Consider the following 25399-nt stretch of genomic DNA (forward strand, 5'->3'; position numbering starts at 1 on the left):
TTTCTTCTCTTTAAATGCACACAATGTGTCAAGAATAGAACATAATGAAGCAGACAGCGCCTGTAAAACTCACTCTTTATTGGTAAATCGGGGTATTTCCAACCATTCATTTCTGTCTGCATACAAAGTGCATTACAACGGCCAACCGCCAGCAGAGAATGGCTTCCAGCAGGTACTGACGTCACATATTCAGACACAATAGACTCAAAAAGGGAATTGTGACTGATGTCCTTTCACAGTGTTTCTGTCTAATTTTAACATCAACTTCACTGTGGTTGTAACTACAATTCTACATCCTAGAACCACTGAAGTATTTATGCATGTACAAGACCAGTGAAGTATGGGATTTTTCTCCAAGTTTATAACTTTCCTATGAGTTCAGTCTATTTTTAGCATTTAGCACTGCGGCAAAGTGTGTCCAAAATATGACTGGTAGTGTACTTCATAATATAAGACACACAGAGAGTTATTTTGAGTGGTTTGGCACAGCTATTTGGGATTCTATTGAACAAAGTCACAAAATATTAGTTTTAAAAGTAGTAGAATAAGCTATTTTCTATATGTACAGTAAGAAAAAAACACATCCCTTTAAATTAACTTGAAACTCATCGCTTAAGATGAAGCAATTCTAGCATAAAAAGGCATTTTGCAACCTCAAAAAAGGCACAGTTATCATGGGGGGCTTGAAGTTGGGGTCCTGAGTGCATATTGTCCAGTGCAGTGGTGTTTCATTTGGCTTGGGCAAAGCTGCGGTGAAAGTATTTGTGGGCGATTTTTGATGGCTCCAGGGCAAGTGGGGTGTCACTTCAAGCTGAAATGTAAAGCACAAAATAACAGAAAAAATGAAAAATGTGTTTATAGTAATATGCTTACAATTGAAGCCTTGAAGGCATGTGTTTTAGAGAGTTTAAATCATTTATAGTGTGACTCACGACCACGGCCAATTTTGTCCTCAGTACTTTATGAAATAGCTTGAGGCAGGGTGTAAAAATCTAATATGTAAAATCATCTTCAATTGTAGAGAAGATTTTCATTTCCTTAGTGTGTGTCATTTTTAATGTTTTGCTGAGTGAACGTTCCACTTGTTATTAGTGTCCGAAAATGACAGCTGCAATATTCTCTCGCAATAATCTATCTGTTCTTATGAAATCACAAAAATAAAATCCTAACAAATGTGTCGCCACCCTTGACATTCACTGACATAAACCTTAGGTTTATTAAAAAAAATATATATATTTTATAACGGGTCGGAACCCAGAACCTTCAATGCAAAAAGATTAATGGCGGACTAACAAATCATGCTTGACATTCAAATGCTGATCCATGCATTTATTCACTGACCTATAAAACCCTGCCACGGACTGCAGCAGAAATATGCATCAAATAAAATATTTCACAAGTTCATGTGAGCATTTCAATTTGGTCAACAAGAATTATTTTCTCCTCAAATCACAGGGTAATGAGACATTATACAAAAATAACATTCATTGTACTTTTAAAAATTGCTGGTTACAAGATTTTCATCGTCATGGTATTGCATGTTGTTCATTTCATCAATACATCACAAAGACAATTAACCAAAACAGTAAAAGTACATGTTAAATTATTTATACATAATTAATATTTATGACTTCACAACCAGCATGTCTATGCATTTATTTATGGTTCAGCCTGCTTGCCTGCTAGGAATTGACTGTAAGGGCATTACTGTAAATATATAAATATATATTTACAGTAATGTAAATATATACAAATAACATTTTTTGTATTCTATAAATATAAAAATAATTAAAATATAAGAATTAAAAAAAAAACATATTTGGAAAAATGACCGTTTGACTGCAACGCTCCGGTGCTATACTCTGTTTTCATACTGGAAGATATAATTGTCCTTGATTCACCAGGCTGACCGATATCTTCAGTCCTGGATGCTTGTGTTTTATACTCTACCAAATGGTATCCTACAACGCCACCAAGTGGCAGAGAAGAAAGAAAAAAACAAGTATTACCTGTGTGGGAAAATCCAGGTCCAAAATCCTCAGCTTCAGAGCACTAGTCTTCCTGTGAATGACAGCAATCACACAGTTAATTGCATATTGTTCTTAGATGTGCTATAAATGCTTCCTGTAATGTGTTTGGCCATAATTCCATAATTCAAGAGTTTTATTCACTGTCTTGGTATAGCCTGGCTCTTATTGGTAAACAATACAGGTCTGCACCAAAACTGTTATAACTACATAATTGAGTTATTAAACAACTTGAAAAGTGCATGGATTAAACATTAATTTAGTTATATCTTCAAACAGCATCAGCATCAACATCATCAGCAGAAGAGTGAATCAGTCTAATGCTACCAAATTATGAAAACATTTGTTTTCCAAGACAAGCATCTAGATTACCTGGAAATCATTTTCCAAATATGCTGTAATAAGCTTAGAAGCAAGGCATTCCAGAGAGTTGTACAATATACCACAAAAAAATGTTTCCCTTTTAAAAAATAGCTGATGATTGAGCTTACATTATTAAACTTGGAATATGCCATTCTACCCTAACATCAGACTCTCTCTCATTCATTGAACATACACTCAGACCCAATGCTATCGAGAAACACATCACAGCATTTCCTTTTTACTCCACATCAAAACACCATTCACTGCATTGCCTTCCCTTCTGGATGTCAACCATGCCATACTGAAAGAGCAGAGTCCATGTCCTGCTCATCTCAATTCAACATTTTCAAACCAATGTGTATTGCATGCTTATGGTCTTGATCAACATCTGAAAGATGTATATACGTTGCCACCAAGAACACTATATCATGTATCGGCCAGCAAAACAACCCAAAAAATACTAAGTGCACCTTTAATAAAAATAGATTTAAAACAAACAAAAAAGTACAACATAGTAACAAATAAATGACAAAACAAGGTTCAAATACTTATTAGGTAGTACGTACAATAATAAACCAACTCTGATTAAACAAAACACCTAGAATAAATACTTTTTTATTTTTTTATTGAGGGACTCAATTACCATGGCAAAGGTTTTAAACTGCTCAAATGTTCAATAAAAATATTTCAAAAGTATCTTATTTGTGGGGTATTTGTTTAATCAAGTAAAAGCTGCTGTAAGTGCCGTTAGTCGTCCTGCTGCTTTCTGCCAGTGTTAAGTGAATTAGATCACTACATATTCGGTTTCCAAAACTCACCCCCTACAACCCGATCTCATGAAAGTGCGTATAAATAGTACGCCAAATAAAAACAAAAACTCGTGGTATTGATATGCAAAAATGTACTTTGGTGTGTGTATGCTACGTGATGGGTAGGATTAGGGTTGTGGGGTAGATGTGTATCATATGTACATGAAAACTGCGTATCACCACATCCAAGTTTTTGGATTGGCTAACTTGTGTTCATTTAAAGGAAGTCAGTTTACTTATGTTTTTTTTTTTTTTTTCTCAAAGCAATTTAGGAGAAAAATCTCAGCCAAAGTTGATACTTCAAAGAAATCTGAAAGAATTACCTAAAAAATCACACAGACCAGTGTGATCTTGAGGATGCCTATATCAGTGATTCCTGTCAGATAACAGGGACATTTTGTTTGTAATATTGAAAAAGCGAATCATTTTCAGCAGCTTTAAACACTGTAACAGTATAAATTGCTTGACTATTTTTTTCAATATTTGAGCAAGTACATAACCAGCCAGTGTTCAAAACTACCGCCTTCCTTTAGCCCGGTTCACAGTGGTAAGCTTAATGTTTTCTAATTTGAGTGGTTTCAGCTGTTTCAGATTCTCCCTCTGTTCACGTCACTGAGGGGGAAAAGTCCCACCCATTTGTGATGCTCTCTGCCCCATTATCATAAACACAGCCCTGAGTGAGAAGCTGCGGTCCGCCATTACTGGAGATATATACAATATCAGCGCCAAAGAGGCTTTACAAGTGTTGTGTTTTGGGATGCACTAATGAACAGATCAGTCGCCATAATCTCCCCTGATCTGAGCCGAGGACACTGTGGTTAAATTTCATTTTCGAAGGAAATATCCCGAAAAAAATCGGTAACGTCCCCTAAATGTTTAGGAATCAATACCAACGCTTCGTGCGTGAACGTCAGCTCCAGACAAAGTAAGAATCACACGTTTGTTTTCCAAATTGCTTTTCTGAAAGAGCTTCTTGGCACTCTGTAAGGCTAATTGCTAAAGCTATCATTGTCTCTGTCTGTTTTCACTGATGCTGCCTTCAAGTGCTACTAAAATGATTGTGAATGGGAATGTGGTAGTTAAAAGTTGCATATGAAAGCAATTTGAGTCGATCGCTTGAAGTTGTGGAGCTCATAATCAGAAGTGGGACTTATAAAGTTTGTGATAGCATGAGACCAGCTATGTTGTTATTTTATCCTGCCATGCTCCCCGTCTGTGTAATTCATAAACACGCATTTATTATGCACTATATAATCAGATGACTGACTTTGAAACCAAGTAGTTTTCTGTAAAGATAACAGGCTTGTATTAATAGTGGAATGTTTATTTGCAAAGGCTAACACTGCTAATGCCCGAGCTGGAGCTCTTGAAGCTCCGCCCTCTTCTCCGGGAGCAACAGCTAATTTGCATTTAAAGCAACATATTCAAATCAGCGCGTTTTGGCTCATTCCCTAAAAGTTATAAAAATGTATATGTGGGGTATATTGAGCTAAAACTTCACATATACGTCCTGGGGATATCAGAGACTTATTGTACATCTTGTAAAAAGGGACATTATAGTGATAAGTGAAGTGACATACTGCCAAGTATGGTGACCCATACTCAGAATTCGTGCTCTGCATTTAACCCATCCAATGTGAACACACACCCGGAGCAGTGGGCAGTCATTTATGCTGCGGCGCCCGGGGAGCAGTTGGGGGTTTGGTGCCTTGCTCAAGGGCACCTCAGTCGTGGTATTGAGGGTGGAGAGAGCACTGGACATTCACTCCCCCCACCTACAATCCCTGCCGGCCCGAGACTCGAACCCGCAACCTTTGAATTACGAGTCCGACTCTCTAACCATTAGGCCATGACTTCCCCATTATAAGACCCCTTTACTTACTTTACTTACTTTTGTCATTTAGCAGACGCTTTTGTCCAAAGCGACTTACAAATAAGAAAAAGTAACTAAAACTAAAAAGTTACAACTCTATAAATACTATCTACCCACATATTTAAGAAAATAAAGAAATTAAATAAAATTAACACATGCATATAACAACAACATTTCAATAATAAACATATCAATGAAAAAATTTAATAAAAAGCTACTACTATCCCTTGCCGGTGTCCCTGCCCGGTGGAGTCGCACGGTAGAGTCGATGGTCTTTACACTCTTTGGTCTTCACACTAAGAGGGCTTCACACGACGACTGCCGCGACCGCTGCCGCGGTATAATAACCTTCATTATACCAATCTAACAAATGATCATTTCAATTCAGCTGGACCCACTTTCCTGTTTATCAACTACAAATGGCCAAGCAAGTGCACACACTGACAAGATACACGATACAGTACGAGACCAAACGCGATTTCAGCAACTCTCATCCTAGTAAACAAAATAAGCGTTTCCTAGCAACGGCAAATGCGCTAAACACTGAGACAAGTAAATACACTTACGAGCTGATTTTAAACTTCCGCTGATAGACTGCTTCTCTTAAAGACCACTTCCATTACACTGCCTTCTGCTGGCGCTTGAACCCACTTTCCTGTTTATCAACTACAAATGGCCAAGCAAGTGCACACACTGACAAGATACACGATACAGTACGAGACCAAACGCGACCAAACCTTTAAGACTTTGTAAGACCTTAATTTGTGGAACGACAAATTACGACTTTTTAATGCCTACATAAAATTAAATTTAGCCAGTTGAGCTTATTTTAAACCTAGTTTTGTGGAATTTAAAATTATTTTAAGTCATATTGTGGGCCCATTGTAAGTGTACCGAGGCCCCCTGGCTGAAAACCACTGATCTAGTCTGTCTGAAAGATCTGGAACACAACTGATGACATGCCCCAATCTCCACCGACCACAACATGCTGAAATGAGCTAAAATATGCTAGAGTACCTCTGATGCATGTTCCTCTTCCTCCTGCAATGAAGGAATTCAGTATTAAAACAGAAAATAATGCATCAATGTATTTGATTGACAGAAACAGCTACTGAGGTAGAATGTTACGCTACACCCAGAATGAAGTTATCTGAGCTAAAGGTACAAAAGAACGGGCAATGCAAAAGAGTTTGACTGGATATATGTGTGTTTTTCCACAGTAAAGAAAGATCTGAAAAGTGACAGCAAGTGGATAGAACTTCCTTGATTTCTGCTCCTGAAAAATAAGTGAGGGCTGGAATGACTGGATGGGCGAAAAGAAATAAAGAATCCAGAGAACTGAGAGAGAGGTAGAGAGCTAAGCAGCATGTCTGAGTATAAGGGAGAGCAGGTGATGATCATGGAGATGGTCTACAAAGTACACTGCAACTGAATGAGAGCAATAAAAAGATAATGTATCACAAAAATAAAATCACATAGCTGGTTAGTGCACATGCTTTCACACATCGAGTAGTGCTCATGTGGCTGATGTGAGTAAATCTGGCCTGCAGTATTTCCTGATCATGTGCCATCTTTGTGCAACATGATTGCTTTAGTATTCAAAGGTATTCAAATGTGAAGTCAGGATTATTTGTCTTTGTACTTAGTAGCATTTATTTTTTTAGAAACTTCTTGATAATGTGTGTTAGTGTGTAACCAAATTTAGTAAAAAAAAATTCAAAATACAAAATACAAGTATGCTCATTATGTATACCAATAAATATTTCATTCAAAACAGAACAGTAAAATATTTATGAACTTCTGATGTTGTAGTGTAAAATTTTTGATTACTAACATTACTTTTTCATTTGAGTGCTTGTTTTAGATTTTGGGCTGTATTACGGAAGTGGAATATAGGCCTAGGTGTTATTTTATTAAGTACATCAAGTAGTGGAAATATTTGCTCTGACAATGATTTGATTGCAATTCTTTACTAAATGTGATGCATTGTGAAATGTGAAATTCGGTGCATGACATGGTTTGGTTGAATTTTCTTAAATTAAAATTAAATTAAATTTAGCATGATTTATACTTATTCAAAAATATGTTAGAAGAACGTCTCGGTTACATACGTTACCCTCGTTCCCTGATGGAGGGAACGGAGACATTATGTCATACTTGAGAGCCCCAATCCGCTCTGACTTTAAGAGAAAACACCAATAAAATTTGGCTAGTGGATTTTGCATGCCTGAGCCACTTCCCGTGCATACGAGTATAAATAGACAACAGGTGCATCCACTCATTCAGGTTTTATGCTGAGGAGCCGAGAACGTGTCCCCGGCAACGAGCAATGGTTCGAAATGGGGAAATGGGGAAATAACGTCTCCGTTCCCTTCATCAGGGAACGAGGGTTACATATGTAAACGAGACGTTCCCTATCTGTCGGTCACTACGAGTTATGTCGTGACAACATAGGGGGTCCGTGCAAGGGTCCCGCATGTCAGACAAATGCTACACAAAGGTCTTAATCTTCCCAACGCCCCAGCGCAAATTCGCTAACCTTGGCGCCCACAGGGACCAAAAAGTGAGTTCATCGTTGCTCAAGATAGCCATGCTGCTGTTCCTACCACAGGAAATATTTTCTTAAGAGAAGGGATTTCTACCTTCGTGAAAGGTGCTTCATGCCTTTCCTGTTTGTTGTTTACAGCTTGTCAGTAACGATGGGGAAGCGAGCCTTCCGGAGAAGGGCACTACGGATGCCACATCCTACCCGTGGGGAGGTATCATGTTTAGACACTGATATGGACTGACCCAGGCCTGGGGCAGTAATACATATGGAATGGACTCTGAGGCAGGTCCTACCTGAGAGTAGGGAGGAAGGACTGCCAGCAGAGCCTGATAGAATGGTCTGTCAAAGGGAAGACACAGGTTCACCGAGAGGGAAACCTTACTGTGGAAGAATACACATATGGGATCGCCGAAGGGAATCAAGCCATATGGACACCTAGCCTAGTACAGGGGCTGACCGGACCCAGGCAAGCTGCCTCGATGAGCCAGTCGTCGAGGTAGTTGAGGATCCTGATGCCCACTTCCCATAACAGGCAAGGGGAGCCCTCTGCGACCTTCATAAAGACACAGGGGGAACAGTCCGAAGGGGAGGACTGCCATGCCCGACCCTTGAATGCAAACCGTAGGAACAGCCTGCGTCGAGGAATAATCGAGACATGAAAGTAAGTGTCCTTCAGGTCGACCGCTGCAAACCAATCCTGGGGCTGGATGCAACTGATGATGTGCTTCTGCATCAACATCTTGAATGGGAGCTTGTGAAGGGCCCGATTCAAGACTCGCAGATCCAGGATTGGCCGAACACCACCGCCTTTCTTGGGCATGATGAAGTAAGAGCTGTAAAACCCTGACTTCATCTCGGCTGGAGGGACAGGCTCGATTGCATCCTTCGCCAGTAGGACAGCAATCTTGTCGCACAGGACAGGGGCATCTCCAGCTGCCACCGAAGTCACGAGAATGCCGATGAACCTGAGGGGTCGCCTGGCAAACTGAATCGCGTAACCGAGTCAAACTGTCCGAATAAGCTTGCGGGACGTGTTGGGCAGCGCAAATCACACTTCCAAGCTCTGTGTGAGTGGCACCAAAGGGACAGTGGTGGTACAGCGGCGAGAAGTCATGCTGGATGGCACAGAAGGCATCACGTCCTGGCTCATCACAGGAGGACTCCCCGTGTCCCCAGAGGGACTGGCCAGAGATGTGTGGAGAGGCAGCACGTCCCTGAGACACTATCTCTTGGCTTCTGGCAATAGGGGGCGTTGGGGACAAGAGTGAGGAGGCAGCATGTCGCTTACTGCCAACCCACAAGAAAATGTGGGTACCGCTGGCTGTGGGACCAGCGGCGGAACAGAAAGAAAATGAAAGTTGGGTTTCATTTGGAGTGGGGGAAGGAGTGGGGCTGTCCTCGCCATCTCTTGAAAAAGAGCCGAGAAACAAATCATCCAAACGCAAGGGCTCAGGACTGGGCGTTGTGTTCACCTCCAGCCCGATGCACGCGGCTGCCTGGGAAAGCATGGACATCAACTCTGGATCCGATTCGGTGGTGGCCGCGACATCCGAGGGGGGAAGCCATTCTGTCCGTCTGGTGCTGGCTGTGCATTATGACTCTCCACATGATTTGTTTCGCTATTACTATTATTATTATTAAAGTAATGTTGTATTTTCTACTTGCTCTCCTTTGAATTATTAATATGATGGTGTAAACGTACATTGTATAATGTGCCCTGGCAAATATATATTAAACAAGAGCTGACTCAGATTCATGGCTTTGTTCCTATTCTATCGGGATTACGTTGTTGTGTTGAGTTTAATGCCTCAACCGGACTGAGAATTGTTTAATGTATTCTTGGAAAAAATGTGCATCTGGTCATAAATGTTGTCATTTTGATGTAATTTATCATGATGTGGTGATTCGAGGGACATGACTGAGTAAATTGAGATAATACGCTCAAATGTATCGGAGATCAAAGACTATTTAAAAAAGGGACTTTGCTAGAAACCATCCAGCACAATGTTAAGTTCATTATCTCACGAGTCCGCGGTCTGAGTGGCCATATAAGTCACAAACAAGTAAAATGTTATTTCTTTATAGATTATATTACAACAATTTGGAAAACAGACAAAACAGAAAAGGTAAGAAGCATTATTTGAGAAAAGGGCACACTGATATAATAGGCGCAGACCTGTAACGGAACTAACTTTTCCCTGCGGAATTTCAGATTTTTGTGAAAAAGGCTAATTGGGGCTCTCAAGTAAACCCCTTATGACGTCACGACATAACTCGTAGTGACAGACAGATAGGGAACTACTTAAACTATTCAAATGTTTAGGTTCTTTAAGATTTTTTTATGTTTTTGAAATAAGTCTCTTATTATTTAATATGCTGATTTGGTGTTTCGGAAATATTTCTTGTAACTTGAATGTTTTCTTTAGGGTTAGTTACATGTAATTATGCATAATTTACTTTTTTAGACCCCTACTTCCAAACTAAATAAGCTAAATTTATATCATGTTGTATAAATGATGGCTTGAGTGTAGGCTATCACTTATGTCTCTGGTATGTTAAATTTGGTCCAAAACACTGCAGGACTGAAAATACAGGTGCTAGCAGTGAATGGATAGCTTGTGCAGTTAGAAGAAAGACAAAGACAAAGACGAAAGAAAAAGAGAAGCAATGCAGAGACAAAATCGTAAAGAAAAGGAAAAACATGTATCAATCTACCTCAAGCTCTCGGAGTTCTTCTTCCTCCTAGAGGGGAGAACAGACTGAATGAGATGAGAGGAATGTGAGAGCCGAAGCTGAAGAGAGCAACATGAGAGACGCATGCAACTGAAGAAACAGATGAAGAGAGAAGAAAGAGGCTGGCGGGAGGCAGCTAGAGGAGAGAAGTCAAACAGGAGGTTAGAAGGAAGAATGGAGGAATATCAGTGGCCAAATGAGGGGAAAAAATGCAAATCACAAGTACAACAACAGAGACAGAGAGACACTGCTCATCAAACCCAAGTTACCTCAGACACCAAATCATCTTCTGCCTAGGAATAAAGCAGGTGGGGAGAGAGAAGAAGGGATAGAAAGAAGCTTTTAACTTGCTGAATTAACTGAATTCAGTACTTTCCAGATTTGTGTTCAAAACACATCAGACTGTCATTGAACAGCAGGTTTGCTACACTCTTAAAAATAAAGGTGCTTCAAAACATACTGTACAGTACACTCACGTTAAGCAGGATGCACTTATAGCAAATCTCAACTGCTTGATTGTTATACCATCCAAAAATATTATTACCCAGCTATTAAAGTTGAATGTATAATATATCCTACAGCATACATTTGTTCTATATTATGCTTATTAAAGCTATACATTCAATACAAATATCAATATAGTGCAGGATTCTTGTCTATGGTTGTATTTTGACAGTTTGTTACTACCATTAGACTACGTAATTATTGATGATGATTAGATGAAAACATGATTTAAATCATCAATAAGCTTTGTTAATGGTGTGACTGGCACTCAATTTGCCCAGGTGCGTGTGAGATGGAATTTACTCCACAGGATCTATTCAGTCTGCTAAATATAATTAAGCAACTAGTTTATGTTCCTTTATTAGACTATGCATTTTACCGAATTCAGTGCATCTTGAACTTGTATTTTTTGTTGGAACAGGCATCACCCTAATGAATGATGATTCATATTTTTCCTGCTTGCTATTTTAGTAACTGCAAATAGTTAAAGAACAACATTTTTTTCTGAAGAACTGTTTTGATGGAGAACTTTTCAAGTAAAAGGCTTTTAAAAACAGAAAATGCATCCATCACACCTGTAAGGAAAGGTGGGAAGGAAAAAAGCACAGGCAAAACCCAATGCAAACGAGTCGCCTTCCAAGAGAAAATGCTTCAAGTGATTGTGAGGAAAAAAAAAAAAACATGGATGCAAAATAAATAATAATGGAAATGCTGTCAGAGAGATGAGAAGGAATGGATGGGAGAGAATAGTCAAGTTAAACACTCCAGATCTACAATCTGTTCATTCTAGAATAAGAATCACCTCTGAGACCAGATGGTTGTCTTCAACCTGCAACAATGAATAGCGAACATTAGATTTTTCTTTAATGATCTTTCTGAAAAGCGATGAATTGCATTTTTAACTGTCAACTTGACGAGAGATAATTTAAATAACAATAATAATAAAACAATTTAAAAAGAAAGAAAAAAAAACAGTGTTCTCACACTTTTCCATGATATTTGAAATTTGTTCATGATTCCTGGATCTTTCTTCAAGGATTTAAATATATATATATATATATATTAATAAATACACAAATGTCTTCAGTAAGACTGATATTTCACACTGACTTGTGGGCAAGATTTACACCAACTTTCTCAACAAGAAATATCTATTAAATATTAGGCAGAACAAAATAATAAATAATATATGCACTAAAAGTATGTATTTGTTTGTTTGTTTGACTAATTTAATTTTGACCATCTTGGGGAAAAAAAACACATCTAACACATTGACAACAATCAAATAAAGCAATTCTTGTTTCTCGATTAATTACTTCCGACAACTGTCCATATTGATGCTTGGTTTTGGCGTCGCTTTTTGATGCTCAAGGTACCCCTTTAGCGTCACTTTTCGACGTGAAGGGTCCTCCATTTTTTTAAATAGGAAACACTTAGCGTATATTAATAATTTTTAAATAAATTATGACAGTAGTTGCATCTGCCTCCTATATCTTGTGTTTTGTTCACAGATGGTAGGTTTAGGGCCAGGGGTTGGGTAAGTCATATAAATAAAACTATTTTGACTGTTTACATTGAATTGAAAAATCACACCCCTACATATATGCAATAATGGCAACCTTATTATGACGATAAAATTCCCAATATCGCGTTAGCATATCGACGCCGAAAAGTTACGCTAAAGGGGTACCTTCCCTTCACGTCGAAAAGATAAGCTAAAGGGGTACCTTCCCTTCACGTCGAAAAGTTACGCTAAAGGAGTACCTCCCCTTCACGTCGAAAAGTTACGCTAAAGGGGTACCTTCCCTTCACGTTGAAAAGTTACGCTAAAGGAGTACCTTCCCTTCACGTCGAAAAGTTACGCTAAAGGGGTACCTTCCCTTCACGTCGAAAACTTACGCTAAAGGAGTACCTTCCCTTCACATCGAAAAGGTACGCTAAAGGGGTACCTTCCCTTCACATCGAAAAGTTACGCTAAAGGAGTACCTCCCCTTCACGTCGAAAAGTTACGCTAAAGGAGTACCTTCCCTTCACATCGAAAAGTTACGCTAAACCTTCACATCGAAAAGTTACGCTAAAGGGGTACCTTCCCTTCACATCGAAAAGTTACGCTAAAGGGGTACCTTCCCTTCACGTCGAAAAGTTACGCTAAACCTTCACATCGAAAAGTTACGCTAAAGGAGTACCTTCCCTTCACGTCGAAAAGTTACGCTAAAGGGGTACCTTCCCTTCACGTCGAAAAGTTACGCTAAAGGGGTACCTTCCCTTCACGTCGAAAAGTTACGCTAAACCTTCACATCGAAAAGTTACGCTAAAGGAGTACCTTCCCTTCACGTCGAAAAGTTACGCTAAAGGAGTACCTTCCCTTCACATCGAAAAGTGACGCTAAAGGGGTACCTTGAGCGTCAAAAAGCAACGCCAAAACCAAGCGTCAAAAAAACTTACGCTAAAGGAGTACCTCCCCTTCACGTCGAAAAGTTACGCTAAAGGAGTACCTTCCCTTCACATCGAAAAGTTACGCTAAACCTTCACATCGAAAAGTTACGCTAAAGGGGTACCTTCACTTCACATCGAAAAGTTACGCTAAAGGGGCACCTTCCCTTCACGTCGAAAAGTTACGCTAAAGGAGTACCTTCCCTTCACATCGAAAAGTGACGCTAAAGGGGTACCTTCCCTTCACATCGAAAAGTGACGCTAAAGGGGTACCTTCCCTTCACATCGAAAAGTTACGCTAAAGGGGCACCTTCACTTCACATCGAAAAGTGACGCTAAAGGGGTACCTTCCCTTCACATCGAAAAGTGACGCTAAAGGGGTACCTTCCCTTCACATCGAAAAGTGACGCTAAAGGGGTACCTTCCCTTCACATCGAAAAGTGACGCTAAAGGGGTACCTTCCCTTCACATCGAAAAGTGACGCTAAAGGGGTACCTTCCCTTCACATCGAAAAGTTACGCTAAATGGGCACCTTCACTTCACATCGAAAAGTTACGCTAAAGGAGTACCTTCCCTTCACGTCGAAAAGTTACGCTAAAGGAGTACCTTCCCTTCACATCGAAAAGTGACGCTAAAGGGGTACCTTCCCTTCACATCGAAAAGTGACGCTAAAGGGGTACCTTCCCTTCACATCGAAAAGTTACGCTAAAGGGGTACCTTGAGCGTCAAAAAGCGACGCCAAAACCAAGCGTCAATATTGACGAGTTGGGATGAGACCGGGTTGCCTTGTGATACACACATTTTCTGGGCAAGAGCAACACTTTCATTTTGATTGGCGATGGAAGCATGCTGCGGTCCAATAAACCAGAAGCAGTCATTTAACTGTTTTGAATGATGTGAAAGACTAACATAAATCTTCTTGAAGTATAAAGACTAAGGCCAATGTTGTTAAAATTGCTTCTTAATAGACAAAAATAATAGATTTTCAGTCTTACCCTGTCCTCTTCTCCTTCCTCCTGTGAGTCATAGAAGAAAAGAAATGGTATAATGTACATAATTATAAAAGAATTAGGTTAAATCATTGTTTTATTGCTATTACAATTACTTTTAATAGTACAATTTAACGTTTACAATAGTTTTAAGGTAAATCAACACAATACAACCACTGGGACACATATAATTAAGGATTAAGTGCATTAAATGTTAGAAATGTATTAATTACAATATTCATTATCCAAAACAAATCTATCTATCTATCTATCTATGGTTATATTGTTATACAGTGATCAAGACATGCAGAATAGTTTCAGCCGTTTTTTTTCTTACCTGCTCTTCCTCCTCAGCTACCTTTCTCTATCAAAAAGAAAGTTAAATATTAAAATGAGCAAATTACATCAGGTTTATTTACTGAAGAAACACCATAAAATCCACAACAATCTTGCAAGTCACACTGGCAAGAATCAAACTACAGGAGATGGTAAAGCAGAGAGTTAGATGTTAATTTCAGTTGCATGGGAGAGAACCTGCATAAAAAACCAGGAGGTTAATAGATGAAGCAAAGGATGAGATTATATGGAAGAAGAATGAGCTGCTATGGGAAAACAGGTGATGTTTGAAGAGGAATGAGGGTTAAACAGGAGTTTTAATGGTCAGTTACACTCTCTTCGTCTTCTTCTGCCGGTTCCTCCTCTTCGGCGTTCTCTTCTTGAGCATCTGTCTCTGCCTTCTTGCCTGGATCGTCTTCTTCCAGCTCTGCTGTGTGTGCATCTCCATTCTGCTCAGCCTCTATGATTTCTTTTTTCTAGAAGAACAAACAGCGCATCCCAGGAAAAGAGAAATTAAAACTGTTTTGACAGTACAGGATCTGCTAAAGCATGGCATACGGCACCATGGGTTCCTAGGTCATTTTAGAACTGGACCCTTAGGATGAAAACAGGCATGAGTTAATGAACTGGAGGAACATTCACCAGTAAAAAGTGGAAAAAAAATAGAAAGAAAAGAGTTTTTGCATTAGACAATGGGAATGTTGCCAAACTGCATGTAAAATGGACAATATCAATCAGTTTGCAATGTTGAAAAATCCATTCGTCTTTCAAGACACTGGAAGAAAAATGTTTTACTCAATTAAACATTAAAGTAATAGAGTTGTAATTACATAGTTGTATATACAAAATAAAGGTGTAAGTACAAGTAATCACATGATTGCAAATATAAAGTAACTTAAAATTGCAATCCTTTTAACTTAAGTATTTGAAAGAGTGAGAAAGCATGCCTGATTAAATGTGATTAATAACACAACGCAAATACAGTGGATTAACAGGAACAGCATGCTACATGTGGAAAGGTTTACATGAGGCTATGCTTGGAATGGAATACCAGCAATGTACATCGTAATTTGTTAAAGACATTTCACCCATATATGAAAAATGATCATTTACTCATCCTCATGTTGTTCCAAACCTGAATGAGTTACTTTCTTCAGTTGAACACAAAAGAAAATATTTTGAAGAATGTTGGTAACCAAACAGTTGCTGGTAGCCACTGACTTCCCATCATTCTTCAAAATATCTTCTTATGTGAACAACATGAGGGTGAGAAAATGATGACAAAATTTGGGTGAACTATCACTTTAATGCACTGTGCCCTGATGGCCAACAATTACAATATTTAATAATCTTAGTTAATGTTAATTTCTACATTTAATCAAAATATCTGTTAATATTGGTTAATGCAATGTGAACTATAATGGACAACTGTGTATACTAACCCAAACATAGCCTAGGTGTTAAATTAGGTTAAAATAGACAGGTGAACAAAAACCCAGCTGATTCGAAAAGTAGATGAGGGGCAGTGTTGACGTGTCTGGAAATGCATTGAAAGTGAATATCAATTAAATATGATTTTTTTTTTTTAAATGGTCGGATATTACTGTTGTGTCATCATCAAGATGTTCCTCTGTGCCAGATCCATTATGAAGCTCTTGTGCATTTTCAGCTTGTTGTGCCTCCTGCACCAAGAGAGATTTTTATTAAAACAGTGGAGAATCAATTTCATCGCTGTCAGCAAGGGAAAGTTTCACCAAAAATGCTAAAAATAAGAGAGGAAGAAAACAGATGTACAGAATTCTACAGCCGATAGTGATATCACACTCTCACAAGGAATTCACTTCACTTATGTTTATCCATTCACCACCGAAGACCCCTCTGGTAATGTTTTTATTCCCTTGTATTAGAGGATTCCAAGAAGTCTGAGTTATTTGATTCGAGTTTTCAATGAGAATACTCTTAAAAATGCTTCACGATGCCATTGAAGAACCTTTTTGTCTACATGGTTCCATAAAGAACCTTTAACATCTGAAGAACCTTTCTGTTTCTTCAGTGGTGAAAGAAGGTTCTTCAGTTCTTCAGTTTTGAGAAATAGAAGAAAAACATCTTTCTCTTTTCACCCTACTTCTGTTTTCTATTATTTCAACATTTGATAATGTCACTAAACATCTACTGGATAGCTGAGGCCTAAAATGGTACCAAATATTTTTGAACGTTCATGTCAAACATGAAAAGTAAACACACAGAAATACAACCTTAGATCCTGGTGGAGCTGTCAGACCCAAAAATTCATAAACTGCGTTGTCCTCTTTGGCGTCAAAGAATGTTTCATAGTCCTGCAATTTAGGAAACTATTATTAGCATTTTATAGAAATGAAGGTAGCAACACATCAATGTCATTTCTGTAAAATTCAAAAGAAGCTATCAAACAGAATGTCCATGCTGCTTTTTTCTATAAAATGTGGATGTAGACTTATTTGCACTATATTTAAAATCTTCTGAAGCCATACAATACAATAACTAAATTTGAAGCCGTTATTCACTAAATTCAATATTCTGTGGTTTCCAGGTATTGCAAACAAATAAGTTTCAGAAGACATGAAATACAGAACACAACTTCTGCTCATTTTGTGTTCAACAGAAATAAGAAGAAAAAACTGTACAGGTTTTGAGCAAAATTAAGGGGGGAGGGGTGTAAATAAATGATGACAGAATTGTTATTATAGAATGAATCATCCCTTATAGACCTGAATGAGGAAGCTAAACTAAATTTTAATAACTAATTTACAAATATTTTAATATAGCTGCTCCATCATGAATGTGTAGGTGAGCTTGGGAGACTAATTTATATAAAAGGTTCTTCTGGTTTGAAAATGATCATTCTTAGCTCTTTTGAATATGTTTTAGTGCTATATTTCTGCTTTTGTGAAATTGATTTTACACCTGGACAGACAAAAAACCTTCAGTCTTGACTCACATAGTGCTTCTAATGTTTAGAAGAGCAGTTTTATGGTAACCTCGGTTCTAGCAGGTTCTTACCCCACAATACATCTCCTCATTGAAAATCTGTGGAGGAAGAGGAATTCCATTGGTGGGCTTCTTTTCTCCAGGGACATTTTCCCTCATCCACATCCGGTTGTCCTCGTTTGAAGCAATGTCCAGCTGTGTGTAATCGATTTTAAGTGCCTCAAGAAACCCGACCACATCTTGCTGTTTCTTTTTGATCTGTGGTATTGGTAATAACAGAGTACTGACATGAATCCCAAAGACAAAACAACATTTTCTAAATTTCTCCACATTCTAAATATCTACAAATTCAAAACATATTCCATAGTAGATATCTTAAAATAATGATCAGATGCTATACCGTGTTTCTTACATGTCAAATTACCACATAGAAAAGTGCTTACCAGACAGGGTTATAACATGTACCTCTACTGGACCCATAATCATTGTACAAAAAGAGATCATGTATATAGGCTGACATTTTCAACACACACACGTTTCAGTTGAACTGAACAAACAATTTTACCTTGCTCAATATTGTGCAAGTTCCCAGCATGCATTGCAGCTTGACAAAAACATGGTAACTATTAATTTAAAATGATCACTGCTTTACATTTTACTTGCTAAATGTATGCTGTTGCTGTTGTCACTGTTAGCTGTTAGTTATTTTTTGATTGAGTGAACTTAACAAATTGATTGTGAATTGTATGCTTTAAAGATTGATTGATTTTTGAGTTAGTTAAACATTTTAGGTGTAACACATTATGCTTTAACAAATGTAACTCAGTGTTTTGTTTTGTTTGTTTGTTTGCACTATTTACATCAATTCGTTTTTTGCGCTATTTATTGCTTTGAAATTTAACACTTATCCCTAAAACTCTAATATAAAAAGTGCATTAATTACTGCAAAATAGAAATTAAACGTACGTTTTTGACATTTACAATGTTAGTACAGAGATAAAGACACCTCGTGAGAACAAAATGTCATTCTGGTCTATATATATATACAGTGCTGCTTGAAAGTTTGTGAACCCTTTAGAATTTTCTATATTTCTGCATAAATATGACCCAAAACATCATCAGATTTTCATATAAGTCCTGAAAGTAGACAAAGAGAACAGACTCTAATAAGTGAGAGAAAAATATTTTCTTTGTCATTTATTTATTGAGAAATATTATCCAGTGTCACATATCTCTGCGTTGCAAAAGTATGTGAATCTCTTGGATTAGCAGTTCATTTAAAGGTGAAATTAGAGTCCATCTGTGCCGAGGTGTTTTCAGTCAGTGCAATCACTATCAAATGTCAGTACGTGACCTGTTTTATTCAAAGAACAGGGATCTATCAAAGTCTGATAATGTTTGTGGAAGTGAATCATGTCACAAACAAAGGACATTACTGATGTAAAAGTAATGTCTTCTTTAACCATTCTTTGGTAGAATGACTTGTGCTTGGGGTTGTTGTCTTGCTGCATGACCCATGCTCTCTTGAAACTCTGTTCTTAAACAGATATCCTGATGTTTTCCTTTAGCATTTGCTGGTATAATTCAGAATTCATTGTTCCATCAATGATGGCAGGCTGTCCTGGCCAAGATGCAGCAAAACAGGCCCAAGCCATGATACCACCACCATGTTTCACAGATGGAATACGATTCTTAAGCTAGCAGTGTGTTCTTTTCTCTGAACATTATAGCTTCTCATTTAAACCAATAAGTTATCCATTAAACCTTTCTCCAATAGTCCTCTGGCTTGTCCACATGATGTTTAGCAAGCATTTTCTTTTTGGAGAACAGTGGCTTTATTCTTGCAACTCTGCCATGCACACCATGGTTGCTCGGTGTTCTCCTGATGGTGGGCTCATGAACATCTCTTTACCCAGCATTTTCCTCGCTAATGTGCGGTCATTGGTGAACAAAATGGATGAGATACGACTTCGCATCACCCATAGTAAGAAAACTTTTGGACTGCAATGTCAATTTTCACTGAAACATGGCTACATAGCGACATACCCAATAATGTTATTGATCTAACCGGACGCTACATGCTCCGAGCAGATAGAACGGCAGATGACTCCGGCAAGACCAGAGGCGGAGGATTGTGCATTTATGTAAACAAAGCTTGGTGTACGAACTCTGACATTGTTGGAAGACACTGCTCACCTAACCTAGAGTTTCTCATGGTTAAGTGTAGACCTTTCTATCTGCCGCGGGAGTTCACTTCCACCATTATAACTGCAGCCTATATTCCCCTGGATGCTAATGCCAAGCTTGCTATGAACGAACTGCATGCGGCCATTAGTAAACAACAGACTGTACACCCGGAGGCTGCATTTATTGTTGTAGACAGTAAACTTAAAGACAGCTTAAAGACAGTGCTCCCCAAATTCCATCAGCATGCCTCCTGCCACACTAGAGGAGACAAAACTTTGGATCATGTTTACACAAACATCGCTGGAGCTTACATCGCGACTCCCCTCCCCCACCTGGGACAGTCTGATCACCTTTCTTTGTTTCTCACCCCCAAGTATTCACCCCTCATCAATCATGTGAAGCCATCAGTGAAGACCATCAAAGTGTGGCCAATGGGAGCAGAGTCTGTACTTCAGGACAAGTTTCAACACACGGACTGGAGTATGTTTGCTTATCAGGCTGCCAGTGGCTCTCACACGGACATTGATATCTATACCACCTCTGTACTGGATTACATCAATACCTCCATTGACAGTGTTACAACAGAGAAACAGATTACAACGTACCCTAATCAGAAGCCATGGATGAACAAGGAAGTGCGGCTCCTGCTGAAAGCCCGCAACACTGCTTTCAGATTAGATGACGCTCAGGCCTACAGCATATCCAGGGCTAACCTGAAGAGGGCCATCAAGAAGGCCAAGCACTGCTACAAGCTAAAGGTAGAGGAACATTTTTCCAACTCTGACCCCCGACGCATGTGGCAGGGCATCCAGGTCATCAGTGACTACAAGCCATGCAACTCCACTCTGACAGTCACAGACGTCTCCTTCTTTAATGAGCTAAATTACTTTTATGCTCGCTTTGACAATAACAACAAGGAGACAGCCCCCAAGATCACACTCTCAGGAGACCCTCAGACCCTCAAACTCACCTCCACAGATGTCTGCACAGCATTGAGCTGGATCAATGCATGCAAGGCTGCTGGTCCCGATGGCATTCCTGGTCGTGTGCTCAGGACATGTGCAGAGCAGCTCGCAGGGGTCTTCACAGACATTTTCAACCTGTCCCTCACCCAAGCAACTGTGCCAACATGCTTTAAGTCCACATCCATTGTGCCAGTGCCGAAACACTCCTCCCCGACGTGCCTGAATGACTACCGCCCCGTAGCACTCACACCCATTGTTATGAAGTGCTTTGAGTGACTGGTCCTGGCACACCTCAAGAACTGCCTCCCACCCACACTGGACCTACACCAATTTGCCTATCGAAGCAATAGGAGCACTGAGGATGCAGTATGCACAGTACTGCACTCGGTACTCACACACTTGGATAACAACAGCACATATGTACGGATGTTGTTTGTTGATTTCAGCTCAGCATTCAACACCGTCCTTCCCTCCAAGTTGACCACTAAACTTGGAGACTTGGGTGTTAACACCTCCCTCTGCAGCTGGATTATGCACTTTCTGACCAACAGACCTCAGCATGTTAGGTCAGGCCACACCTGCTCCACCACCATCACACTCAACACCGGCGTACAACAGGGCTGTGTGCTGAGCCCATTTCTCTACTCCCTCTACACCCAGGCCAGGACTGCAGGCCTGTGCATGGATCCAACACCATCATCAAGTTTGCTGATGACACCACAGTGATTGGCCCCATCAGAGACAACGATGAGACTGCCTACAGGGAGGAGGTACAGCACCTGGCTGCATGGTGCGCTGACAATAGCCTGCTCCTCAACACCAGCAAGACAAAATAACTTATTGTGGACTTCAGGAAGAAGAAAAGTGGCACGCATGACCCCATCCGCATTAACGGGATGGTTGTTGAACGTGTCTTCAAGTTCCTGGGAACCCACATCTCGGAGGACCTGACCTGGACCACCAACACATTCAGCCTAGTCAAGAAGGCTCACCAACGCCTCTTCTTCCTTAGGACACTGAAGAAGAACCACTTGTCTGGTGAACTTCTACCGGTGTGTGATCGAAAGCATCCTGACCAACTGAATCACAGTCTGGTATGGGAACTGCTCAGCTGCTGACCGCAAGGCACTGCAGAGGGTGGTAAAAACCGCCCAACGCATCACAGGGACACCACTTCCTGCCATTGAGGACGTCCAGAGAAAACGCTGTTTATGTCGAGCTCACGGCATTCTTAAGGACTCCTCTCACCATAGACTGTTTAACTTACTGCCCTCTGGGAGGCGCTTCAGGAGCCTCCGAACGAAGACCAGCAGACTCAGGAACAGCTTTTTCCCTACAGCTGTCTCCCTACTGCCCAATGATACCCCCCTCACACACCACTACAAACTCTTCACCCCTCCCCATCACTAAATCGGTTTAAAAAAAAAATAAAATAAAATAAAATAAATAAAAATACATCTACACACTGAGTACTATGTACTGGAAATTTTTACTTTCTATGCACTTTCAATGTTCATTGCACTAGTGTTTATATATCTTAATGTATAACTTATTCATATCCATTTGTAATTATGTTCATAGTTTTTGCTCATAGTGTACATACATTTACTGCATAATCTATCTGTATAGTATGTTCATATCACCCATCTGTATATCATACTGATAGTATTTAAAAATTTGTAAATTATGTCCATAGTATTGCCTTATCTGTATATTTCTGTACATATGTAACATATTGTAGGCACTGTATATCCTGCTTATTGCACTTCTGGTTAGATGCTAACTGCATTTCGTTGCCCTGTACTTTACATGTGCAATGACAATTTTGAATCTAATCTAATCTAATTAACATTAGCCAATGTGAGAAAGGCCTTTAGTTGCTTAGAAGCTACCCTGGGAACTTTTGCAACCTCGCAGACTATTACACGTTCTGCTTTGGAGTGATCTTTGTTGGTCGGCCACTTCTCGAGAAGGTAACAGTGGTTTTGAATTTCCTCCATTTGTACACAATCTGTCTGACTGTGGATTTGTGGAGTCCAAACTCTTTAGAGATGGTTTTGTAAGCTTTTCTAGCCTGATGAGCAACATCAACTCTTTTTCCGAGGTCCTCAGTAATCTCCTTTGTTCGTGACATGATTCACTTCCACAAACATTATCAGACTTTGATAGATCCCTGTTCTTTGAATAAAACAGGTCATGTACTGACATTTGATAGTGATTGCACTGACTGAAAACACCTCGGCACAGATGGACTCTAATTTCACCTTTAAATGAACTGCTAATCCAAGAGATTCACATACTTTTGCAACGCACAGATATGTAACATTGGATAATTTTTCTCAATAAATAAATGACAAAGAAAATATTTTTCTCTCACTTGTTAGAGTCTGTTCTCTTTGACTACTTTCAGGACTTATATGAAAATCTGATGATGTTTTGGGTCATATTTATGCAGAAATATAGAAAATTCTAAAGGGTTCACAAACTTTAAAACAGCGCTGTATATGTGAAAAATATCAATAACTGGTCAATATTTGTGCAAAAAGCTATTTTTTTTTTACAATTTGGTCAAATGATTTCAAATAATGACCACAATAAATTGGAAAATTAACCTGGTGTGTTACAACTGTATTTGCGGTCTGTTGTAACACTCACTTGAATGCTAATTTATGGTTCAGGGACAGATTGTACATTTCTAAAGCAGGTTGGCCTACTTGAATTGCTAAAACTTTAACTAAACATGATTGTATCAAAGTAGCCTAAATTTTTTGTTCATAAAATTACAAGATTAAATCATTAGCACTGTTCATTTTTTCTAAAACACACAGAAACCAATAAATACACATATTTACCAATACCAGCAAATAAACATTCGTTCTGATGAGCAACTGAAATCAGTTTCATGTTTAGAGGAATAGCTGCTGCAGTCTGGAATGTGATCTCAGAGATATTTAAGGAAACTGCCGGAGCTGCTACTGTTATTAGGTCACTCGGGATTATTTAAACTGACTTGAGTTAAACCAGCTTTTATTTAAGAGTTTAAAATACATCCACCGCTGATCACTGCTAATATGCTTTGAGCTATCTATAGATTCATTCGGCAGTCTGTATAAAACACAATCAAAGCGCTTCAGCGAAGTGACCTGTTGAACATTAACACACTTGCTCCAGATTCTTACCGCCGTCGATCCCGAGGAGGATGCCAGGAAGACTTTAATGACCATTTTGAGGAAATGCAAAGTAAAGGACCAGGGGAAACGTGTTGTAAGACACCGCAGTCCACTGGAAAGCACAGAGCCTCGACTCGAGCCTCTCGGTGTCTATTTCTGTCCCCAGCGCATCATCATGGTGGATTGGGGCGTTTGTCCCACTGCTGTCTGAGTGATTGGCGATTTCAGCTGTCTGTCCACATCAGGAGCTGCTAAAGTTAGTGTAAGTCCTTGCATATATGGACAGAGATGCTGTTTTATTAAGAAACGTGTCATTTATAAACGCGTAAACAAGCAACGAATTATTGACTGGCCACTCTGTTAAACGAGTTCGTACTATTTAAATACTGTAATGTTACTTTTATTATATTATATGATCTTCATCTTATGATAAAATGAAAAATTGACATTGGAAAGTTCCCACACTCAGGGTTGTTGCCAAGGGAACAGCAGAGAATGTTGTCCTGGGCTCTGTGATGAGGGGGAGCCACAGAGGTCTTCTAAAGTATGACCTACTGACTGGGCCTATAGGAAGAGAGGGCCTAGCCATCAAAATGTGCTCCTGGGCTCTGTCATGGGCAATGTTCCCTCAATTTTTTTTTCTTGCAGAGCAAAACTTTTCTCTATTGGGCGGACATTTCGGCCACCTGAGCATAAACATTCTTTACACCCTGTACAGCGCACACACACACAAAAGTATTTAACTTTAATGTGCTATTCATATTTGATTTGACCCTTGACTAAATTATGTACATTTTAGGTTACCTTTAGAGTATAAGACACTTCAAAAGTTTGGGATCAGTAAAGTTTATTAAATAAGTTTCTTATGCTCATCAAGGCTGTATCTATTTGATAAAAAAAATGGTAATATTGTGAAATATTATTGCAAATTAAAATAAAATTGTTCTATTTTAATATACTTTAAAATGAAATGTATTCCTATGAAGCAAATGATCATTACTCCAGTCTTCAGTGTCACATGATCCTTCAGAAATCATTCTAATATGCTGATTTATTAATCAATGTTGGAAACAGTTGTGCAGCTTAATATTTTTTTGGGACCGGTGATATTTTTTCAGGATTATTCGATAAACAAAAAGTTAAAAAGAACAGTGTTTAGTCAAAATGGTGGTTATGGAACCTGTAAACCACATTCACTGGTTTTAAATCTATAGCGATATCAACTATAGTGGTTTACCTGAGCAAATGCAATTCATTCGTTTTACTAGAATTTATTCAAATGGCTTTCCCAACTCATTTATTTCCCAATTCATTATTTCATCTGCGCGATCGCGGTGGAAGAAGTTGGTTTTGACTCTGGGCAACAAGAAACCACCTATCAAATAAATAAATAACAATAAAAAAATAAATAAAATTGAGTGTCTACACTAAGTGCAAATAGCCCGCCTTGTTGGCAGAGGCTATTTGAAGAGCTAATGCAAAAGCCTCTAAAAGC

The 25399-nt window shown here is 39.1% G+C and overlaps 1 protein-coding gene across 18 annotated transcripts; it reads right to left on the bottom strand.

The window, feature by feature from the left end:
• Positions 1 to 56: 56 nt before the first annotated feature.
• Positions 57 to 24184, bottom strand: LOC306854458 (adapter SH3BGRL-like). 18 transcript variants are annotated; one of them, XM_079392477.1, is made up of 12 exons: positions 23914 to 24178; positions 17655 to 17840; positions 16871 to 16951; positions 16220 to 16297; positions 14948 to 15091; positions 14617 to 14643; positions 14286 to 14306; positions 10623 to 10646; positions 10336 to 10362; positions 6090 to 6113; positions 2010 to 2061; positions 59 to 811 (listed from the first exon to the last, which is right to left on the bottom strand). In XM_079392477.1, exons 1-11 carry the CDS (start codon positions 23956 to 23958, stop codon positions 2053 to 2055), a joined length of 666 nt encoding a protein of 221 aa, XP_079248603.1. In that variant the 5' UTR covers positions 23959 to 24178; the 3' UTR covers positions 59 to 811; positions 2010 to 2052. The 18 variants fall into 18 exon arrangements, with proteins under 18 accessions (XP_079248604.1, XP_079248595.1, XP_079248598.1 ...); XM_079392467.1 differs by lacking the exon at positions 10623 to 10646 and adding an exon at positions 11660 to 11686; XM_079392478.1 differs by lacking the exon at positions 10623 to 10646 and having other exon boundaries at positions 57 to 811.
• Positions 24185 to 25399: the final 1215 nt, after the last annotated feature.

Source organism: Barbus barbus (assembly GCF_936440315.1).
Source record: "Barbus barbus genome assembly, chromosome: 34".
Classification (NCBI taxonomy): domain Eukaryota; kingdom Metazoa; phylum Chordata; class Actinopteri; order Cypriniformes; family Cyprinidae; genus Barbus; species Barbus barbus.